The 20156-nt window shown below is 37.2% G+C and overlaps 1 protein-coding gene across 7 annotated transcripts in view; it reads right to left on the reverse strand.

The window, feature by feature from the left end:
* TASP1 (taspase 1) overlaps positions 1–20156 on the reverse strand; it is a 316660-nt gene that overhangs the window by 248699 nt on the left and 47805 nt on the right. For all 7 annotated transcript variants that reach the window (XR_005016636.1, XM_036827379.1, XM_036827380.1 and 4 more), the window contains 2 exons: positions 10476–10560; positions 146–225 (listed from right to left, as the gene is read on the reverse strand). Coding sequence is in view for 6 of the 7 variants with exons in the window: in XM_036827379.1 (XP_036683274.1) it covers positions 146–225; positions 10476–10560 (165 nt within the window). In the remaining variant the exon portion in view is untranslated. The remainder of the gene's footprint in view (positions 1–145; positions 226–10475; positions 10561–20156) is intronic.

The raw sequence follows: 20156 nt of genomic DNA on the forward strand, positions 1-20156 counted from the left end.
AATAACTTTCTATTTATCTTTTAACTAAAATATTTCAACATACAAGCTTTCTTCCTTAAATATAGGTACTATATGAATCAAAAGCAATGTAACACTTTCAGGTATATATGCTAATACAGCTTAATTTTGAAAAGTTTTTACTTACTTGTGGTCATGATGTTAGGAGGGCAAGAGGGTATTCCATGATCTACTGCCCATCTGTAGGCTCCTTCTCCAACTAAAAAACTAATGACAGAAAAATTACTCTTTTAAAAATTCATAGTGTCATCTTTTCCTACATATTCAATAAAGTAATATAAGTAATATAGTAAGGCAACTGAAAAAATTTTGCAATACCTCAAAATGGCTACATGCCTAAAAAATTCTTTTAATTCTTCCCCAAGTTAGAAATTTTACAAGTGGAAATGGTACAATATCATTTGCAATAACTAACCAATAAAAATTGGCAAAATGCAACATAAGAAGTAAAAATAGTTGATTTCCCAGTGGAAAATATTAAGATTTATCTTGGATCATCTGTGGTTCTCAGTTTATGTACAAGATCTATTTCATCAGATTAAGAGTCAAAGCTTAAGTGATGTCTTCAGATTTGGTATTCCTGCCTAGTATAACACCTGGATCTACCCAAAATGAGTGGGGTACGTCCAGAGATGCCCAAACACGATGATATGTACTTACATTTCTAAGCCTCAATGTAATAAAAATATACATATGGCTGTCAGAATCATTTTTACTGTGGTAAATAAAGCAGTGTGGTATGTCCCAAAAGTAATTTTTTTAAGTCCCAAACTGCAAGTTTTAACATAACAAAGTGAATAAAAGGATACTGTTAGCTAACTGTAAAAGACTACCTTTCAAAGATTTCAAATAGCATGCAGGATAATTAACCACCCCATTCCCTAACACAGTAATAGCAAGCAGTTACCATAATAATCAATCACTTCATCTCTTTCCACAGCCAACTTCTTAAAGCTCTCAGCCAGATAGTAATGGATTCCCTGAACTAGTGCCTACTCATTAGTTTCCTGCTCCCTATTTTTTGTTTCTGTTCCTCTAATCATTCCAACACTAAAAACTCGTAGTAATACATATTGAAGTCTTTAGATTTGATTGACAGATTAGAAGAAGAAAGTCTAAGTTGATACTCAGAAACATATCCAAATGGTTCCAATGAGAAACAAATTGGTTAAGCCCAGTAACTATTTTCCAGTATATATGAAGGTGAGAATGGAGGGAGCATTAAAAAAAAGAGAGGAGGGAGAGCCAACAAGAATACCTCTTCAAACTTCCATTTTTTAAAAAAATTCTAAAGGACTCCAAAAATAGAAAAGTTCCTCCTATTCCTGTATCAAATGAAGACCACTGCAAAGAAACTGCAAAGAAAAGCTGTCACATAAAGGAAAATGGAAGAATAACTGAGGTAGGAACTTGGATGCAAGTTGAGCTGTCCTGACAGCATTTGTAGCACTTCCTTCTGCTAGAAAAAGACTTTGATATAAGAAATAAACTCTCTTCACGTGAAGACGTAAAAGAGATGCTGAAGTATTAAATTAAATGATCAGGACAGAAGTTTGGAGCTGAATCTAGTATTCTCAGCACTCCCATTCGTCATTTGGAGTTCTATCCCAGCATCTGGAATCGAAAGTATTTTATAACATAAGCTTAGTTTTATTTTTCATTTCTTAATCATTCATAGGTTTGATTCTAAATAAAATTAGTTTGCCAGGGCTTCCCTGGTGGCGCAGTGGTTGAGAACCTGCCTGCCAATGCAGGGGACACGGGTTCGAGCCCTGGTCTGGGAAGATCCCACATGCCGCGGAGCAACTGGGCCCGTGAGCCACAACTACTGAGCCTGCGCGTCTGGAGCCTGTGCTCCACAACAAGAGAGGCTGCGACAGTGAGAGGCCCGCGCACCACGATGAAGCGTGGCCCCTGCTTGCCGCAACTAGAGAAAGCCCTCGCACAGAAACGAAGACCCAACACAGCCAAAAATAAATAAATAAACAAATAATAAATTAATTTTTAAAAAAAAATTAGTTTGCCGTTGTCTGCTATGCAAGGTTTTAAACACGTTAGGCATTGTACAATATTCACAGGAAGGTGAATATTTGGATGCCATCTTACGGATAAGAATTCTGAGATCCTGACCTTTCCTTACTACCAAAAATTACTTGTCCAGTAGTTTGACATCACACAAAATGGCATATAACTGCTTTTGAAATCATTTTAAAATGCTAAAAAGCTACATGAGCTTTCGCTAAAAACTAAACTATCAAAAATGAAAAATCTCTTCCCAGAACACTAAATGCAGCACCAATTCAAATTTTTCTCAAATATTCTTCTGACTCTCCAAGGAGAAAGCTTTCACAGAAGTTTCAGCTCAAGTCACTAGAAAAATCCATCAATTCCATCTTGGTAACACATCCAGCATCTGACCACTTCTCACCACCGCCACCGCCCTGGTCTGAGCCGCCATCATCTATTGCCTGCAGTGTTGCAATGGCCTCATCACTTCCATGCTCGCCTTGCTCCGTCCCCTGCCCCAGTCTAATCTCAACACACCAGCCAGTGACATACTTGTAAAACACAAGTCAGGTAATGACATTTCTCTTCTCAAAATCCTGCGAAACCCCTCCTGAGGACTCTAGCATGAAAACTGGAGCCTTCACCAGGATCTCCAGGCTCCCAAGTGATCTGGTCTTCTCTGCTCCCTCCTCCCTTCATCTCTTCTTCCTCTTGCCCCTTTGCTTACTCTGCTCCAGCCTCTTACAAAACACAAACATGCCAAGGGGACTCCTGCCTCAGGGCCTTCACCCTGACTGTTCCCTGTCAGGATCTTCCTTATTTCCCAAATGGCAAATTTCCCCATCTGTTTAAACATATCTCCCTGATGAGGCCAATTTAAAACTGTACCCAACACACTGCACTCCTCTACCCAGTACTCCCAATCCCTCTCATTCTGTCCTTTTTACATTTTTTTTCTACCTTCTCACATACCACCATATACTTTATAACTGATGATATTATCTCTGTTGTTTATATCTATCTCCCTCAAATAAACTGTAAGCTTCACAACAACAGGGATCTTTGTTTTTCATTGATGTCCATATATGCTAAGCATTTAGAACAGTGCCTGAAGCACACTAAGCATTAGATAAACATTGGCAAGTTATTCAACAATAAACTAGGGTGTCAAAATTCTCTAAAGGACAGCATTTTCCTTGTGTTATGCTCTCTTGAATTTACACTAAAGGAAGTCTAAAGTGTTAAGAATCAAAAGCAACACTTCTGAGACCAGCACTGAGTGGGATTATTAAAACCTTCAACAAGCTGAGCTACTGAAGTGCCAGCATAGCCAAACACCCGAAAACACAGTGAGGTCAATTACAATTTCATGGATGGGAAATTTTCAAAAACCATGACACTATGTAGTCAGTCTAAAAATGTGCAATTTAGTGATTCAGAAAGCTCTCAAAACTGCTTAAAATGCATTATGCTGGATGAGAAAGATACAGGAGAAAATGACAGCTGCTTCTTTGGACTTAAAAATGGATTTCTATATATTTTACCTATTACTTCTTTATCATAAATACACAGAACTGAAGAAAGACCACCAATTTGGTGGCTACTGATTATTTAAAGCTTACAAACACATAAAGTGCAAATAAGGGAGAACCTGCTGTATGTGGAAATAACACATAATGACCAAATTAAATAATAAGGATTTAACTCTTCTTAAAATTTTATTACAAAAATTTTCAAACATATACATTACAGAGAATAGTGTAATGAACCCAAAGGATCATCACCCATTTTCATCAGTTGTTAATACATTGCTAATCTCATTCATTTATACTCCCACCCAGATTATTTTGAAGCAAATCTCAGATATCATATAACTTCAAATATAAATATTTTAGCATGCATCTCAAAAAATAACTTTCTAAAAAAAATAACCACAACATAACCAATTCACACCTAAAAAAATTAACAATAAATCCTTAGAATCAAAATAGTTTATTCGGCTTCCCTGGTGGCGCAGTGGTTGAGAATCTGCCTGCTAATGCAGGGGACACGGGTTCGAGCCCTGGTCTGGGAAGATCCCACATGCCGCGGAGCGGCTGGGCCCGTGAGCCACAACTGCTGAGCCTGCGTGTCTGGAGCCTGTGCCCCGCAACGGGAGGGGCCGCGATGGTGAGGGGCCCGCACACCGCGATGAAGAGCGGTCCCCGCACCGCGATGAAGAGTGGCCCCCACTTGCCGTAACTAGAGAAAGCCCTCGCACGAACCGAAGACCCAACACAGCCAAAAATAAATAAATAAATTAATTAATTAAAAAAAAAAAAAAAATAGTTTATTCAATCGATGTTCACATTTCCCTGATTGTCTCATAAAATTTTTGCTATTATTGTTATTTTTGCCTTTTAAACTATTTTGTTTGAAGGGGAACCCAACTAACCCATCCATACCTCCTGATTAGTTGATAGCTCTCTTATGTTTCTTTTAATCTATAGGTTTTTAAATTTTCTTTTCACATTCATACAACAAAGGTACTAAAATCAATGAATTTATGAAATACAGTAGATTGAATAGTATTTTTAAATAAACAATGTACCAAAAATTAAATTTGCATCTCAAAAAATCTGAGCGTCTAATGAGCAACAATGCTTTTCTAGCTTTCCCTTTTTCACCAAAAGAAACATAATTTCCAAAAATTATAACTTATTCTATAACATATTAGGGTAGCACTCCGCAATTTTTTTTCTGTAGAGGGCCAGATAGTAAACAGTTTAGGCTTTGTGGCCAGATGTCTCTGCTGCAACAACTCAGTTTGGCCTTTGCAGAGCACAAGCAGCCATAGACAATATGTACACAAATGGGTATGGCTGTGTTCCAATAAAACTTTATTTACAAAAAACAGGCAGTAGTCCAGATTTGGCCCACATGCCATAGTTTGACAACCCCTGTTCTAGATGGCTATGCCTATCAAAGTTGTACCCTATCACAATGAAGGAGGAAAGAGTAAAAATAAATAAAATTTATTTACTTTTATAAATAAAATAAACTTAGGAAAATACGACACAGTTTATGATAGTAGGCCCACCAAATTTATGAGGATATCAAATATTCTATTAATCTGACCAAACACCAATACTTAAATAATACATCATATCATGGTGGCAATAACCAGAAAATTAAAACATAAAAAATTATCAGCTAATAGAAATACCATTCTGCCTAAAGTTCTGCTGAGTGTTTTTCTAACAAAGCAATAAGAGTTTATAAAATTCTAACAGAATTTAGATACAGCTGAAACAAATACACTCCCTGTCTTCCTCAATGAGATATATAGACAGATGAACTTTTTATTTAAAGACTTCTTAGAAAACACCCAGTGCCTTGCTGCCCCCACAGAGTCACCTGCCTCTTCAACAGATGACACCAGAAGACCACAGTTTCTAAGTCCTCCATCTGCTTTTGATAGTTCTTCTACCTCTATGCCTGGCATACAGGAAGTAAACAAAAAATATTTGCTGAATGAAGGAATGGGTAAGTGAATGAATAACTAAATGGGTGTAAACATTATTTCTTACTATTATAAAAGGATTCTACTCTATGGGTTCTAATCTGCTGCTTCTAATGTGATAAGGACAGACTCCATAAATTTTTTTTTTTCGTTTTTTTTTTAATTTATTTATTTATTTTTGGTTGTGTTGGGTCTTCGTTTCTGTGCGAGGGCTTTCTCTAGTTGCGGCAAGCGGGGCCACTCTTCATCGCGGTGCGCGGGCCTCTCACTATCGCGGCCTCTCTTGTTGTGGAGCACAGGCTCCAGATGCGCAGGCTCAGTAGTTGTGGCTCACAGGCCCAGTTGCTCCGCGGCATGTGGGATCTTCCCAGACCAGGGCTCGAACCCGTGTCCCCTGCATTCGCAGGCAGATTCTCAACCACTGCGCCACCAGGGAAGCCCTCCATAAATTTTTAATAGCATAACAGTGTCAAGTATGGTACTCAGTTTCTTTGTTGGCAAAATGTGTGTTACCCTCATAAATCATATAATGATTTTATGAGATAATGCACGCAAACCACATAAAACAATGCTTCTCATAGTGTACAAATGCAATAAACTTTAGCTATTATCATTATAGAAATTAGATAACTAGACTTATTAGGGTTGTGCGTAAACAAGCTTAAAGTAAAAACATGATAAATTTGTTTTATTTATTTAGGATACTCAGGGAATTTGGGTTTTTTTAAACTACTGCAGGTATACTGTGAACTTGCAGGTATGTGAGAGATTTATGCTTCTGGACAAGATGGAGTAACAGGGAATACATTTACACTCTTGCCTGAACCAATGGAAAAGAAAAATCAGACAAAATACAGAAAATGATAGTTTTCAGGCATTAGACAGTAGGTAGCACAGGACAGTGATGCTTTAAAGAAAGGAAACAAACAAGGTAAACCTTATGATTGCCCTAGCTTACTGCCTGGAGAGTTTCCGGCCACAGCACAGGAACAGGAACTCAGGCAGGGCCCTGCAGTCTCTCTGAGTTGAAGACAGAGAGCTGGGCATCCAGAGAAGCCCAGGTGGCCGAGTTCACAGGGCAGAGAACCAGAGAGGAGACAGCTGTGCAGAGAAATGACTCAAGAAATCTACAGAGTCCCCCTATAGTCTTCAGCTGAGTACAGATCAGTGTATGTGTAAGAGGAAATCATCCAAAGCCTGGGAAAGAATAACATGGAAGTTTTAGAGGAAGCAATCCCCAAGTTCACACAGGGCCAGAAACAGCTCCTGTTCCCACCAAAGTAAAAAACCTCAGTCTAGTTGCATCTGTTATAGTACTCAGAAAGGTTCTGCCCGACAGCAAAGCAAAATTAGCTAAAGGCTAAATGCTTCTCTAGTTGCATGTAACAAACTATAAAGCAAGACCTGAAAGGATGAAACTGCCTCTAAATAAATTAACCGCATCCTAGAATTAAAATACAGAAATATCCAACACAAAATAAGGCAAAACTCACAATGTCTGGAATCCAATAAAAAATTACCAAACATGCAAAGAAGCAGGAAAATGTAACCTATAATGAGAAAAATCATTCAACTGAAAACAACCCAGAAATGACAAAGATGACAGAATTAGGAAACAAAGATATTAAAACAGTTACTATAATTGTATTCATATACTCAAGAAGCTACAGGAAATATGAAACATGTTAAGTAGATACATAGAAGACATTTTTTAAAGATGCAAATTGAACTTCTAGAGATAAAAACTATGTCAGAAATGAAAAATAAACTGGATGGGATTAACAGGTGATTAGATATTGCCAAAAAAATAATTCGTGAACTTCAAAACAGCAATGGAAATTATTCAAAATGAAACAAAGAGAAAAATGAATGGCAAAAGTAAACAAATTATCAGTGATCTGTAGGACCACTACAAGAGGTCAAATATACGTGTAATTGGAATCCTGGAAGATAGAAGAGAAGGGGGAATCAGAAAAAAATATCTGAAGAAGTAATAGCCAAAAATTTTCCAAATTTGATGAACTATATATCCCTACATATTCAAGAAGCAAAATGAACCCAAACCAAAGACATTACAAGAAAGCTACAGACCAATGTCTCTCATAAACATAGATGCAAAAATTCTTTACAAAATGTTAGCAAATTGGATCCAATAACATATAAAAAGGATAATACATTATAACAAAGTGGAGTTTATCCCGGGAATACAACTGTTGCTCTAACAATCGAAAATCAACCAATCACTATATTAACTGACAAAATAAGGAAAATTATAAGATCATTGCAACAGATGCAGAAAAGCATTTGAAAAAGTACAATACCCATTCCTATTAAAAACTCTCAGCACACTAGGAAAAGAAGGGAACTTTCTCAACACGATAAAGAGCATCTATGATAAACCTATAGCAGCCATCATACCTAATGGTAAAAAGAACAAATGCTTCCTCCCTAAGGTTACAAACAAGGCAAGGATGTCTACTCTCACACTTTGATTTCACATTGCATAGGAGGTGCTAGCCAGTGTAATAAAGAAAAAGAAATTAACTAAAGGAGTCCACATTAGAAAGAATAAGTATCTTTATTACTTAAAGAACTATCTTTATGCCCAGAAGACAGAACTATCTATGTAGAAAATCTTATGGAATCTGTAAAAACAGTATGAGAACAAATGAATTTAGCAAATTCCTAAGCTAGAATATCAATATAATAAAATTAATCATATTTCTATATTGGCAAGGAACAACTGGTATTTAACTTTTTAAAATATGCAATTTATCACATCAAAAAGAAATACTTAAGTATAAATTTGATAAAAACTGTGCAAAATCTGTACACTGAAAATTATAAAACACTGTTCAGAGGTTAAAGAAGACCTTAAAAAATGGATAAGTTACAAACCTAATCAAAATTCCAGCAGGTTATTCACAGAAATTGACAGGCTAATTCTAAAATTCACATGAAAATGCAAAATGCCTAAAATGGTCAAAGCAATTTTGAAAACAAAAAATAAAGCTGAAGAACTATGTACGTGAGAAAATTAGATCACTAGTTCCAGACAACTGTAGGATCACTTTATGATACAATTTTAATACAGAGATGGCCATCACTTTTTCGCATATATTTTATCTTTGTAAAATATAAAAATATTGCACATATCCCCTTTGACAATTGCCTCATCTTGTTCCCTCCTTTCTCCTTCCTAGAGGTAATTATGGTGAGTCTGGTAACCTTCTTTCCAGAACTTTTTTGTATATCTATGTACATGTTTATATAGACTTAGAAAATCAGAGTGCCAGCATACCTCAGAGATATTGCAAGTTCAGTTCCAGACCACCACAATAAAGTGAATATTGCAATAAAGCAAGTCACACTAATTTTCTGGTTTCCCAGTTCATATAAAAATTATGTTTATACTATGCTGTATTCTATTAAGTGTGCAATAGCACTATGCTTAAAATAACACTGTACATACCTTAATTGAAAAACAATTTATTGCTAAAAAATGCAAACCATCATCTGAGCCTTCAACAAGTCATAGTAGTGAATAACATTAAAGATCACTGATCACAGAGCACCACAGCAACTATAATAATAATGAAAAAGTTTGAAATATTGTGAGAATTACCAAAATGTGACACAGAGACATGAAATGAGCAAATGCCATTGGAAAAATGGCACCAATAGGCTTGCTTGAAGTACAACTGCCACAAACCTTCAATTTGTAAAAAATGCAGCATCTGTAAAGCCAAATAAAACGAAGTATGCCTGTACTGTATATGTTTAATACTATGAAGGAATATATGAGAATGAGAAAAGCTAAAATTGAGGACAATTGTTACCTAGGGGCAGGTCCAGTGATGGGGTCAGGGTAAGGGTATGGGACAGTGAAATGGATAAGGATGCCATTAGAAAGGGTCCAGTCTAGGCAGCTTCAAATCTCTTGGTAATGTTTCACTTTCTTAACATTTCTTAACATGTTTCATTTTCTTGACATGGGAAACAGGGATATCGTGAATATATTTGGGTAAAAGGTTTCAAGATTTTTCAAAACTATATTAATTTATTTTCTATGACTTGAAATTATAACAGTCAAATAAAGTGATTTCTATAGTACCACTGTCACAACTTTCAACAGAGGGTATTAATGTAACTTTAATGTGTTCAGGCATACTGAACACATATAGTACTGAAGTATAAGATGGCTGAGTATAAGACAGTATTGAGGCATATTTGTTAATATTATTAGGCATGTTAACAGGATGGTACTTAGATTTTGTAAACAGAGAAATTTACAAAACTATTTAAGGATGAAATACGATGGTGAGGATTTACTTTAAAATACTATAGGAAAGAGATGCATGAGATAGACAAAGGGCAAAAATATTGATAATTATTGGAGCTAGATGGTAGGTTCATGAGGGCTCTTTCAAATGTTCTCTCTACTTTCATAAATATTTGAAAAGTTCAAAGTTTCTTTTAATGAAAATTATATGTTAATGCTGGAGAAAAGATGTAATTTTACTAATTTTAGTGTCACAATATGTTTCTCCAGAAAAGAAAAATTACATTCTTTTATTCTAAGAACTTCTCAAAATTAAAAATTAGTTTAGACTCTGGTCTCAAACATGTATGATACTTTAAAGTTTTATAATAAAAAGACCCCAGTTGAACACTTATTAACAGCAAAAGCATCTCTATAATCGACTACAAAACCTAAAATTAACTGATCTCTTTTCTGCTTTAATCCATAATATTCTATTCTAACCAGAGCTTATCAAGTATTCATAATGTTCCAAGATCACAGAACAAAGTGTGTCTTCCTCTCAAAGGCAAGCTACTGCTGGTGTGTAACCAACTGCATCAGCTTTCTGTGGATAAAAATACCCTTCAAACACTGCATGCACCAAAGACCAAAGACCCAGGGAAAGTCGAAGAACAAAGCAGTTACCAGGGAGGAATTCTGCCGGCTGAGAGCTTGCCCTTCTGCCCTTCACACAAGAGTCTGTTCGCAACTGAGACTGGGTTCTTGATTCCTATAAAATAAAATTGGTAGAAAATGAAGTCAAAAAGTCTTCAAGTTTCCCACTCAATTCTGCGGCTGTTTCAATATGACAACTTTTAAATATCATGGAAAACTTTATTTAAATATACTAATGAAAACCGTTAAGTATCATGAAAAATAAGGATCAAATCGACAAATATATGAATACTTACAGATATAAGAACAAATATAAAACATATATTCTCATTTTGTCATGTGCTACAGCAGCAAAGACTGAATTTGCAATAATACAAATTTAAATTAAGTTCCTTTTTAATAGATTTCAGTATAGAATTTTAAAAATAAACTGAAAATTTGGCATCTATTATCAAAACCATGTATTTCCTCTAAAGAATAAACATGATTACAAACAGCTTCAAATTTACCTTGGGGAGAAAAATTAATGGCCAAAAATTTTAAATCTCACCTGCAAGAAAGAATAAAGAGAAAGTCCTACAAATGGGTAAGGGTGGGGAGAAGAGGCCAAGTATATACAAGATTGAGACTTAAAATATGGTTTGGATTGTTTCCAGAAGGGAAAACAAAATGTGAACAGTGAGAAAAGGGTGCTTACCTAGGAGGAAAAATAGGACAGAAAGTATTAGCATGAAAAAAATTGCTAGCATGACAATGACAATGACAAACATGACAATGATGATGACAGAAGACAGTGACAGAAACTTAGGATCCAGTATGCGCCAGGCCCAGTGTCAAACCCTTAAATGTATCAGATTATTTAACTGATCCTTCAACTCTATCACATAAGTACAGTTATAAACCCTATCTGATTACAGAGGAAACATTTACACAGGTTAAGTTACCTGCCCAGGATCACACACTGAGATTTTAACAAAGGCAGCTAATGCCAGAGACCATGCCCTTAACCACTAACCTATGGATGCCTTTCAGAACGCTATTAATAACAACAACAACAACAAAAACAGAAGTGGGATTCAAAGAGACTAAAAACCTCAAATTGGGCTTCCCTGGTGGCGCAGTGGTTAAGAATCCGCCCGTCAATGCAGGAGACACGGGTTTGAGCCCTGGTCCGGGAAGATCCCACATGCCGCGGAGCAACTAAGCCCGTGAGCCACAACTACTGAGCCTGTGCTCTAGAACCCGCGAGCCACAACTACTGAGCCTGTGTGCCACAACTACTGAAGCCCGCCTGGCTAGAGCCCGTGCTCCGCAACAAGAGAAGCCACCACAATGAGAAGCCTGTGCACCACAATGAAGAATAGCCCCTGCTCGCTGCATCCAGAGAAAAGCCTGCGTGCAGCAACGAAGATACAACACAGCCAAAAATAAAAAAATTTTTTTAAATTTAAAAAACACCCTCAAATTAAGGTCACCAGATTGCCTTAAAACAAAACTAGATATTTAGCTAAACACCAAAAACTTCTCTGCCCCCCCCAAAGAATGTATAAAGTATCAAAGAAAGGAAAAGCTTAGATCTCTGTACTAGCTCTTAAAATAAATTTATTTCGGATAGATTAACCAAGATGGTGGAGTAGAAGGACGTGCTCTCGCTCCCTCTTGCGAGAGCACCAGAATCACAACTGGCTGCTGGACAATCATTGACAGGAAGACCCTGGACTTCACCAAGGAGGATACCCCACGTCCAAGGACAGAGGAGAAGCCACAGTGAGACGGTAGGAGGGGCGCAATCAGAGTAAAATCAAATCCCATAACTGCTGGGTGGGTGACTCACAGACTGGCGAACACTTATACCACAGAAGTCCACCCACTGGAGTGAAGCTTCTGAGCCCCAAGTCAGGCTTCCCAACCTGGGAGTCCGGCAACAGGAGGAGGAATTCCTAGAGAATCAGACTTTGAAGCCTAGTGGGAATTGATTGCAGGACTTCGACAGGACTGGGGGAAACAGAGACCCCACTCTTGGAGGGCATACACAAAGTAGTGTGCGCATCGGGACCCAGGGGAAGGAGCAGTGACCCTGGGGGAGACTGAACCAGACCTACCTGCTAGTGTTGGGGGGTCTCCTGCAGAGGTGGAGGGTGGCTCTGTTTCACCGTGGGAACAAGGACACTGGCAGCAGAGGTTCTGGGAAGTGCTCCTTGGCGTGAGCCCTCCCAGAGTCTGCCATTAACCCCACCAAAGAGCCCAGGTAGGCTCCAGTGTTGGGTTGCCTCAGGCAAAACAACCAACAGGGAGGGAACCCAGCCCCACCCATCAACAGTCAAGTGGATTAAAGTTTTACTGGGCTCTGACCGCCACAGCAACAGTCAGCTCTACCCACCACCAGAGCCTCCCATCAAGCCTCTTAGATAGCCTCAACCACCACAGGGCAGACAGCAGAAGCAAGAAAAACTACAATCCTGCAGCCTGTGGACCAAAAACCACAGTTACAGAAAGATAGACAAGATGAAAAGGCAGAGGGCTATGTACCAGATGAAGGAACAAGAAAAAACCCCAGAAAAACAACTAAATGAAGTGGAGATAGGCAACCTTCCAGAAAAAGAATTCAGAATAATGATAGTGAAGATGATCGAGGACCTCGGAATAAGAATGGAGGCAAAGATTGAGAAGATGCAAGAAATGATTAACAAAGACCTAGAAGAATTAAAGAACAAACAAACAGAGATGACCAATACAATAACTGAAATGAAAACTACACTAGAAGGAATCAATAGCAGAATAACTGAGGCAGAAGAACGGATAAGTGACCTGGAAGACAGAATGGTGGAATTCGCTGCTGCGGAACAGACTAAAGAAAAAAGAATGAAAAGAAATGAAGACAGCCTAAGAGACCTCTGGGACAACATTAAACGCAACAACATTCACATTATAGGGGTCCCAGAAGGTGAAGAGAGAGAGAAAGGACCAGAGAAAATATTTGAAGAGATTATAGTTGAAAACTTCCCTAACATGGGAAAGGAAATAGCCACCCAAGTCCAGGAAGCGCAGAGAGTCCCATACAGGATAAACCCAAGGAGAAACACGCCGAGACACACAGTAATCAAAGTGGCAAAAATTAAAGACAAAGAAAAATTATTGAAAGCAGCAAGGGAAAAACGACAAATAACATACAAGGGAACTCCCATAAGGTTAACAGCTGATTTCTCAGCAGAAACTCTGCAAGCCAGAAGGGAGTGGCATGATATACTTAAAGTGATGAAAGGGAAGAACCTACAACCAAGATTACTCTACCCAGCAAGGATCTCATTTAGATTTGATGGAGAAATCAAAAGCTTTACAGACAAGCAAAAGCTAAGAGAATTCAGTACCACCAAACCAGCTCTACAACAAATGCTAAAGGAACTTCTCTAAGTGGGAAACACAAGAGAAGAAAAGGACCTACAAAAACAAACCCAAAACAATTAAGAAAATGGTCATAGGAACATACATATCGATAATTACCTTAAACGTGAATGGATTAAATGCCCCAACCAAAAGACATAGACTGGCTGAATGGATACAAAAACAAGACCCATATATATGCTGTCTACAAGAAACACTTTAGACCTAGGGACACATACAGACTGAAAGTGAGGGGATGGAAAAAGATATTCCATGCAAATGGAAATCAAAAGAAAGCTGGAGTAGCTATACTCATATCAGATAAAATAGACTTTAAAATAAAGAATGTAACAAGAGACAAGGAAGGACACTACATAATGATCAAGGGATCAATCCAAGAAGAAGATATAACAATTATAAATATATATGCACCCAACATAGGAGTACCTCAATACATAAGGCAACTGCTAACAGCTATAAAAGAGGAAATTGACAGTAACACAATCATAGTGGGGGACTTTAACACTTCACTTACACCAATGGACAGATCATCCAAAATGAAAATAAATAAGGAAACAGAAGCTTTAAATGACACAATAGACCAGATAGATTTAATTGATATATATAGGACATTCCATCCAAAAACAGCAGATTACACGTTCTTCTCAAGTGCGCACGGAACATTCTCCAGGATAGATCACATCTTGGGTCACAAATCAAGCCTCAGTAAATTTAAGAAAATTGAAATCATATCAAGCATCTTTTCTGACCACAATGCTATGAGATTAGAAATGAATTACAGGGAAAAAAACGTAAAAAAGACAAACACATGGAGGCTAAACAATACGTTACTAAATAACCAAGAGATCACTGAAGAAATCAAAGAGGAAATTAAAAAATACCTAGAGACAAATGACAATGAAAACACGACGACCCAAAACCTATGGGATACAGCAAAAGCAGTTCTAAGAGGGAAGTTTATAGCTATACAAGCCTACCTAAAGAAACAAGAAAAATCTCAAGTAAACAATCTAACCTTACACCTAAAGAAACTAGAGAAAGAACAAACAAAACCCAAAGTTAGCAGAAGGAAAGAAATCATAAAGATCAGAGCAGAACTAAATGAAATAGAAACAAAGAAAACAATAGCAAAGATCAATAAAACTAAAAGTTGGTTCTTTGAGAAGATAAACAAAATTGATAAGCCATTAGCCAGACTCATCAAGAAAAAGAGGGAGAGGACTCAAATCAATAAAATCAGAAATGAAAAAGGAGAAGTTACAACAGACACCGCAGAAATACAAAGCATCCTAAGAGACTACTACAAGCAACTTTATGCCAATAAAATGGACAACCTGGAAGAAATGGACAAATTTTTAGAAAGGTATAACCTTCCAAGACTGAACCAGGAAGAAACAGAAAATATGGACAGACCGATCACAAGTAATGAAATTGAAACTGTGATTAAAAATCTTCCAACAAACAAAAGTCCAGGACCAGATGGCTTCACAGGTGAATTCTATCAAACATTTAGAGAAGAGCTAACACCTATCCTTCTCAAACTCTTCCAAAAAATTGCAGAGGAAGGAACACTCCCAAACTCATTCTATGAGGCCACCATCACCCTGATACCAAAACCAGACAAAGACACTACAAAAAAAGAAAATTACAGACCAATATCACTGATGAATATAGATGCAAAAATCCTCAACAAAATACTAGCAAACAGAATCCAACAACACATTAAAAGGATCATACAGCATGATCAAGTGAGATTTATCCCAGGGATGCAAGGATTCTTCAATATACGCAAATCAATCAATGTGATACACCATATTAACAAATTGAAGAATAAAAACCATATGATCATCTCAATAGATGCAGAAAAAGCTTTTGACAAAATTCAACACCCATTTATGATAAAACCTCTCCAGAAAGTGGGCATAGAGGGAACCTACCTCAACATAATAAAGGCCATATATGACAAACCCACAGCAAACATCATTCTCAATGGTGAAAAACTGAAAGCATTTCCTCTAAGATCAGGAACGAGACAAGGATGTCCACTCTCACCACTACTATTCAACATAGTTCTGGAAGTCCTAGCCATGGCAATCAGAGAAGAAAAAGAAATAAAAGGAATACAAATTGGAAAAGAAGAAGTAAAACTGTCACTGTTTGCGGATGACATGATACTATACATAGAGAATCCTAAAACTGCCACCAGAAAACTGCTAGAGCTAATTAATGAATATGGTAAAGTTGCAGGATACAAAATTAATGCACAGAAATCTCTTGCATTCCTATACACTAGTGATGAAAAATCTGAAAGAGAAATTATGGAAACACTCCCATTTACCATTGCAACAAAAAGAATAAAATACCTAGGAATAAACCTACCTAGGGAGACAAAAGACCTGTATGCAGAAAACTATAAGACACTGATGAAAGAAATTAAAGATGATACCAACAGATGGAGAGATATACCATGTTCTTGGATTGGAAGAATCAACATTGTGAAAATGAGTATACTACCCAAAGCAATCTACAGATTCAATGCAATCCCTATCAAATTACCAATGGCATTTTTTACGGAGCTAGAACAAATCATCTTAAAATTTGTATGGAGACACAAAAGACCCCAAATAGCCAAAGCAGTCTTGAGGGAAAAAAATGGAGCTGGAGGAATCAGGCTTCCTGACTTCAGACTCTACTACAAAGCTACAGTAATCAAGACAATATGGTACTGGCACAAAAACAGAAACATAGATCAATGGAACAAGACAGAAAGCCCAGAGATTAACCCACGCACCTATGGTCAACTAATCTATGACAAAGGAGGCAAAGATATACAATGGAGAAAAGACAGTCTCTTCAATAAGTGGTGCTGGGAAAACTGGACAGCTACATGTAAAAGAATGAAATTAGAATACTCCCTAACACCATACACAAAAATAAACTCAAAATGGATTAGAGAGCTAAATATAAGACTGGACACTATAAAACTCTTAGAGGAAAACATAGGAAGAACACTCTTTGACATAAATCACAGCAAGATCTTTTTTGATCCACCTCCTAGAGTAATGGAAATAAAAACAAAAATAAACAAATGGGACCTAATGAAACTTCAAAGCTTTTGCACAGCAAAGGAAACCATAAACAAGACGAAAAGACAACCCTCAGAATGGGAGAAAATATTTGCAAACGAATCAACAGACAAAGGATTAATCTCCAAAATATATAAACAGCTCATTCAGCTCAATATTAAAGAAACAAACACCCCAATCCAAAAATGGGCAGAAGACCTAAATAGACATTTCTCCAAAGAAGACATACAGACGGCCACGAAGCACATGAAAAGATGCTCAACATCACTAATTATTAGAGAAATGCAAATCAAAACTACAATGAGGTATCACCTCACTCCTGTTAGAATGGGCATCATCAGAAAATCTACAAACAACAATGCTGGAGAGGGTGTGGAGAAAAGGGAACCCTCTTGCACTGTTGGTGGGAATGTAAATGGATACAGTCACTATGGGAAACAATATGGAGGTTCCTTAAAAAACTAAAAATAGAATTACCATATGACCCAGCAATCCCACTACTGGGCATATACCCAGAGAAAACCGTAATTCAAAAAGACACATACACCCAAATGTTCATTGCAGCACTATTTACAATAGCCAGGTCATGGAAGCAACCTAAATGCCCATCAACAGACGAATGGATAAAGAAGATGTGGTACATATATACAATGGAATATTACTCAGCCATAAAAAGGAACGAAAGTGAGTCATTTGTTGAGAAGTAGATGGATCTAGAGACTGTCATACAGAGTGAAGTAAGTCAGAAAGAGAAAAACAAATATCGTATATTAATGCATGTATGTGGAACCTAGAAAAATGGTACAGATGAGCCGGTTTGCAGGGCAGAAGTTGAGACACAGATGTAGAGAATGGACATATGGACACCAAGGGGGGAAAACTGCGGTGGGGTGGGGATGGTGGTGTGCTGAATTGGGCAATTGGGATTGACATGTATACACTGATGTGTATAAAATTGATGCCTAATAAGAACCTGCAGTATAAAAAAACAAACAAACAAAACAACTAATACTAAACTTTCATTGGGTTATTTGTATGGAAATATGTTAATATAAATGTTTCAGACATTACATGAAATTTCTAAAAATCTTATATTTGTATTTGTATGGAAATATGTATGGAAATATGTTAATATAAATGTTTCAGACATTACATGAAATTTCTAAAAATCTTATATTTGTATTTGTATGGAAATATGTATGGAAATATGTTAATATAAATGTTTCAGACATTACATGAAATTTCTAAAAATCTTATATGTTCTGGTATAATGTTATAAGTAATAATCCTAGTTATTACTTTAAAATGTATATCTCAGAAATAACTAATTTTCTTGTCAACTGCATTATTATGAACTTTCATCAAATCTTTAACTGTGGTCATTTTTAAGTCTTTTGTCATTTACAGACAGTTCTGGGTGTACTCTGATGCTTTTGCAAATATGTTCCTATAAAAGGGTTTCATCTTCAAGAAATTCATGGAAAAGACTCTGACAAGTACAGGTTTCTGGTAACTGACTGTACTGCTGAACTGAATGAATAAGCATTTTCAGAACTCTAATGAAAAACTGATGAACTCATAAAAGTGCTAACAAAAGATCAAGATGAAAAAAAAATTAATTACATGGGACTGAGTGAACTGATGAGGATGAGTATAATTTTTGTGACTTTCTGTCTGAATTAAAAAAACAAAAAATCCCACAAGGACTCAGAGGCAAAGAATATACAAATCAATTTTCACTGCAAAGTAAAGGAGCTGTTACAGTGGAGGATTACTGGACTGAATGTCAATATTATGACATAGTATGAGTGTGTTTCATGTTTGGTAATTGCAATCATTGTTGCTTTTGTTGTGGTCATCCATGTACAATGCTTGGTGTCAGTCTATTTATCTCTTGTAAAAATAAAATACAGTGTGTGTGTGTGTGTGTGTGTGTGTGTGTGTGTGTGTGTGATAAATAAATAAATAAATAAATAAATAAATAAATAAATTTATTTCTATATGTGATGATTCAATATTGTAAAGACATTAATAATTACAAAATTAACTTACAAATTCAAAGCTATAAATTCTCCATCAAAGCTTCAAAAGGATTTCTATGATGCACGACAAGCTGACTCTTAAATTCATCAGGAAAAAAAATGAAAAATATTTTTTGTAAAAAAATGAAGAGGTATTCATTCACCTTACAAGATAACCATTTTTTATTAAAAGCTATTCTAATTGAGTGTGGTTTCGGTACAAAATAGACAAATATATCAATGGAATAGAATAAAGCTAAAGTTGAGACACAAACACATGTGCATGTGGATATTTAATACATGATACAGATAGTATTTCAAATGAATAGGAAAAGGATGGACTATCTATGAGAGGTGGAAAGAACACAGAATGATGGGAGTCAGACTGTTATAAACCAGCTATCAATTTATCGCTTCTCAGCTATAAATTCACCCTTGGTTGCCTTATGGGTGAAAGTGGATATGGGCCTTTTAACTATGTTTTCTTTGCCAGCTGGCACACGGGTCAGCTTTGTCAGTAGAGGGCACTGGAGACACAGTGCAGGAGGAAAAGGTGGCCTGCCAGCCAGGCTCCAGGAGAGCACCAGTTATTCTCACTATCTGGTCCACAAGGTTCTCTCCAGTGCTAAGCGCTTGCGGGTGCAGCTTTCTCCAGCATTTGGCTACCATGTTTTCCCCAACTCCTGATTCAGGCCACAGCAGCATAGCTGACAGCCCCAGAAAGAACAGGACCAGGCCCAGCTCAAGTCACTGATCCCCACACCTTCTCCTCAGCCCCATAGCAAAGCATCCTGTGGGGCTGGCTGTCTAGGGAGCCAAAAGCCCAATCCTCATCCTGCAAACAAAGGTTTAATTCCCATGGCTTCCTGGCCTCTGTGTGCCCACTTATCAGCCTGAGGCCCCCAGGATTGTTTCTGCTCTCACAGTGGCTGTGGCCTGGGTAACCCAGCAAAAAAGTGGGCTGTCAAACAGTCGGCTGCAGCCACACCTTTTTCTGTGAGGTCTGAACTTCCTTCTAAGTTTATCCTTACCTGGGTAGTCTCCCTCTGCCCTTTACATTAAGCTTCTCCTGTTTAAAATGCTGTGTGGTTTCTGTCCCCTAGTTGGACCCAGACTGATACAGTAACCTTGGACAAACTACTGAATCTCTCCTGTGTCTCAGTTTCCTCACCTATAAAACGGGGATAAGAGTACTGACCTCA

Source organism: Balaenoptera musculus, chromosome 15, assembly GCF_009873245.2.
Source record: "Balaenoptera musculus isolate JJ_BM4_2016_0621 chromosome 15, mBalMus1.pri.v3, whole genome shotgun sequence".
In the NCBI taxonomy this organism is placed as follows: Eukaryota; Metazoa; Chordata; class Mammalia; order Artiodactyla; family Balaenopteridae; genus Balaenoptera; species Balaenoptera musculus.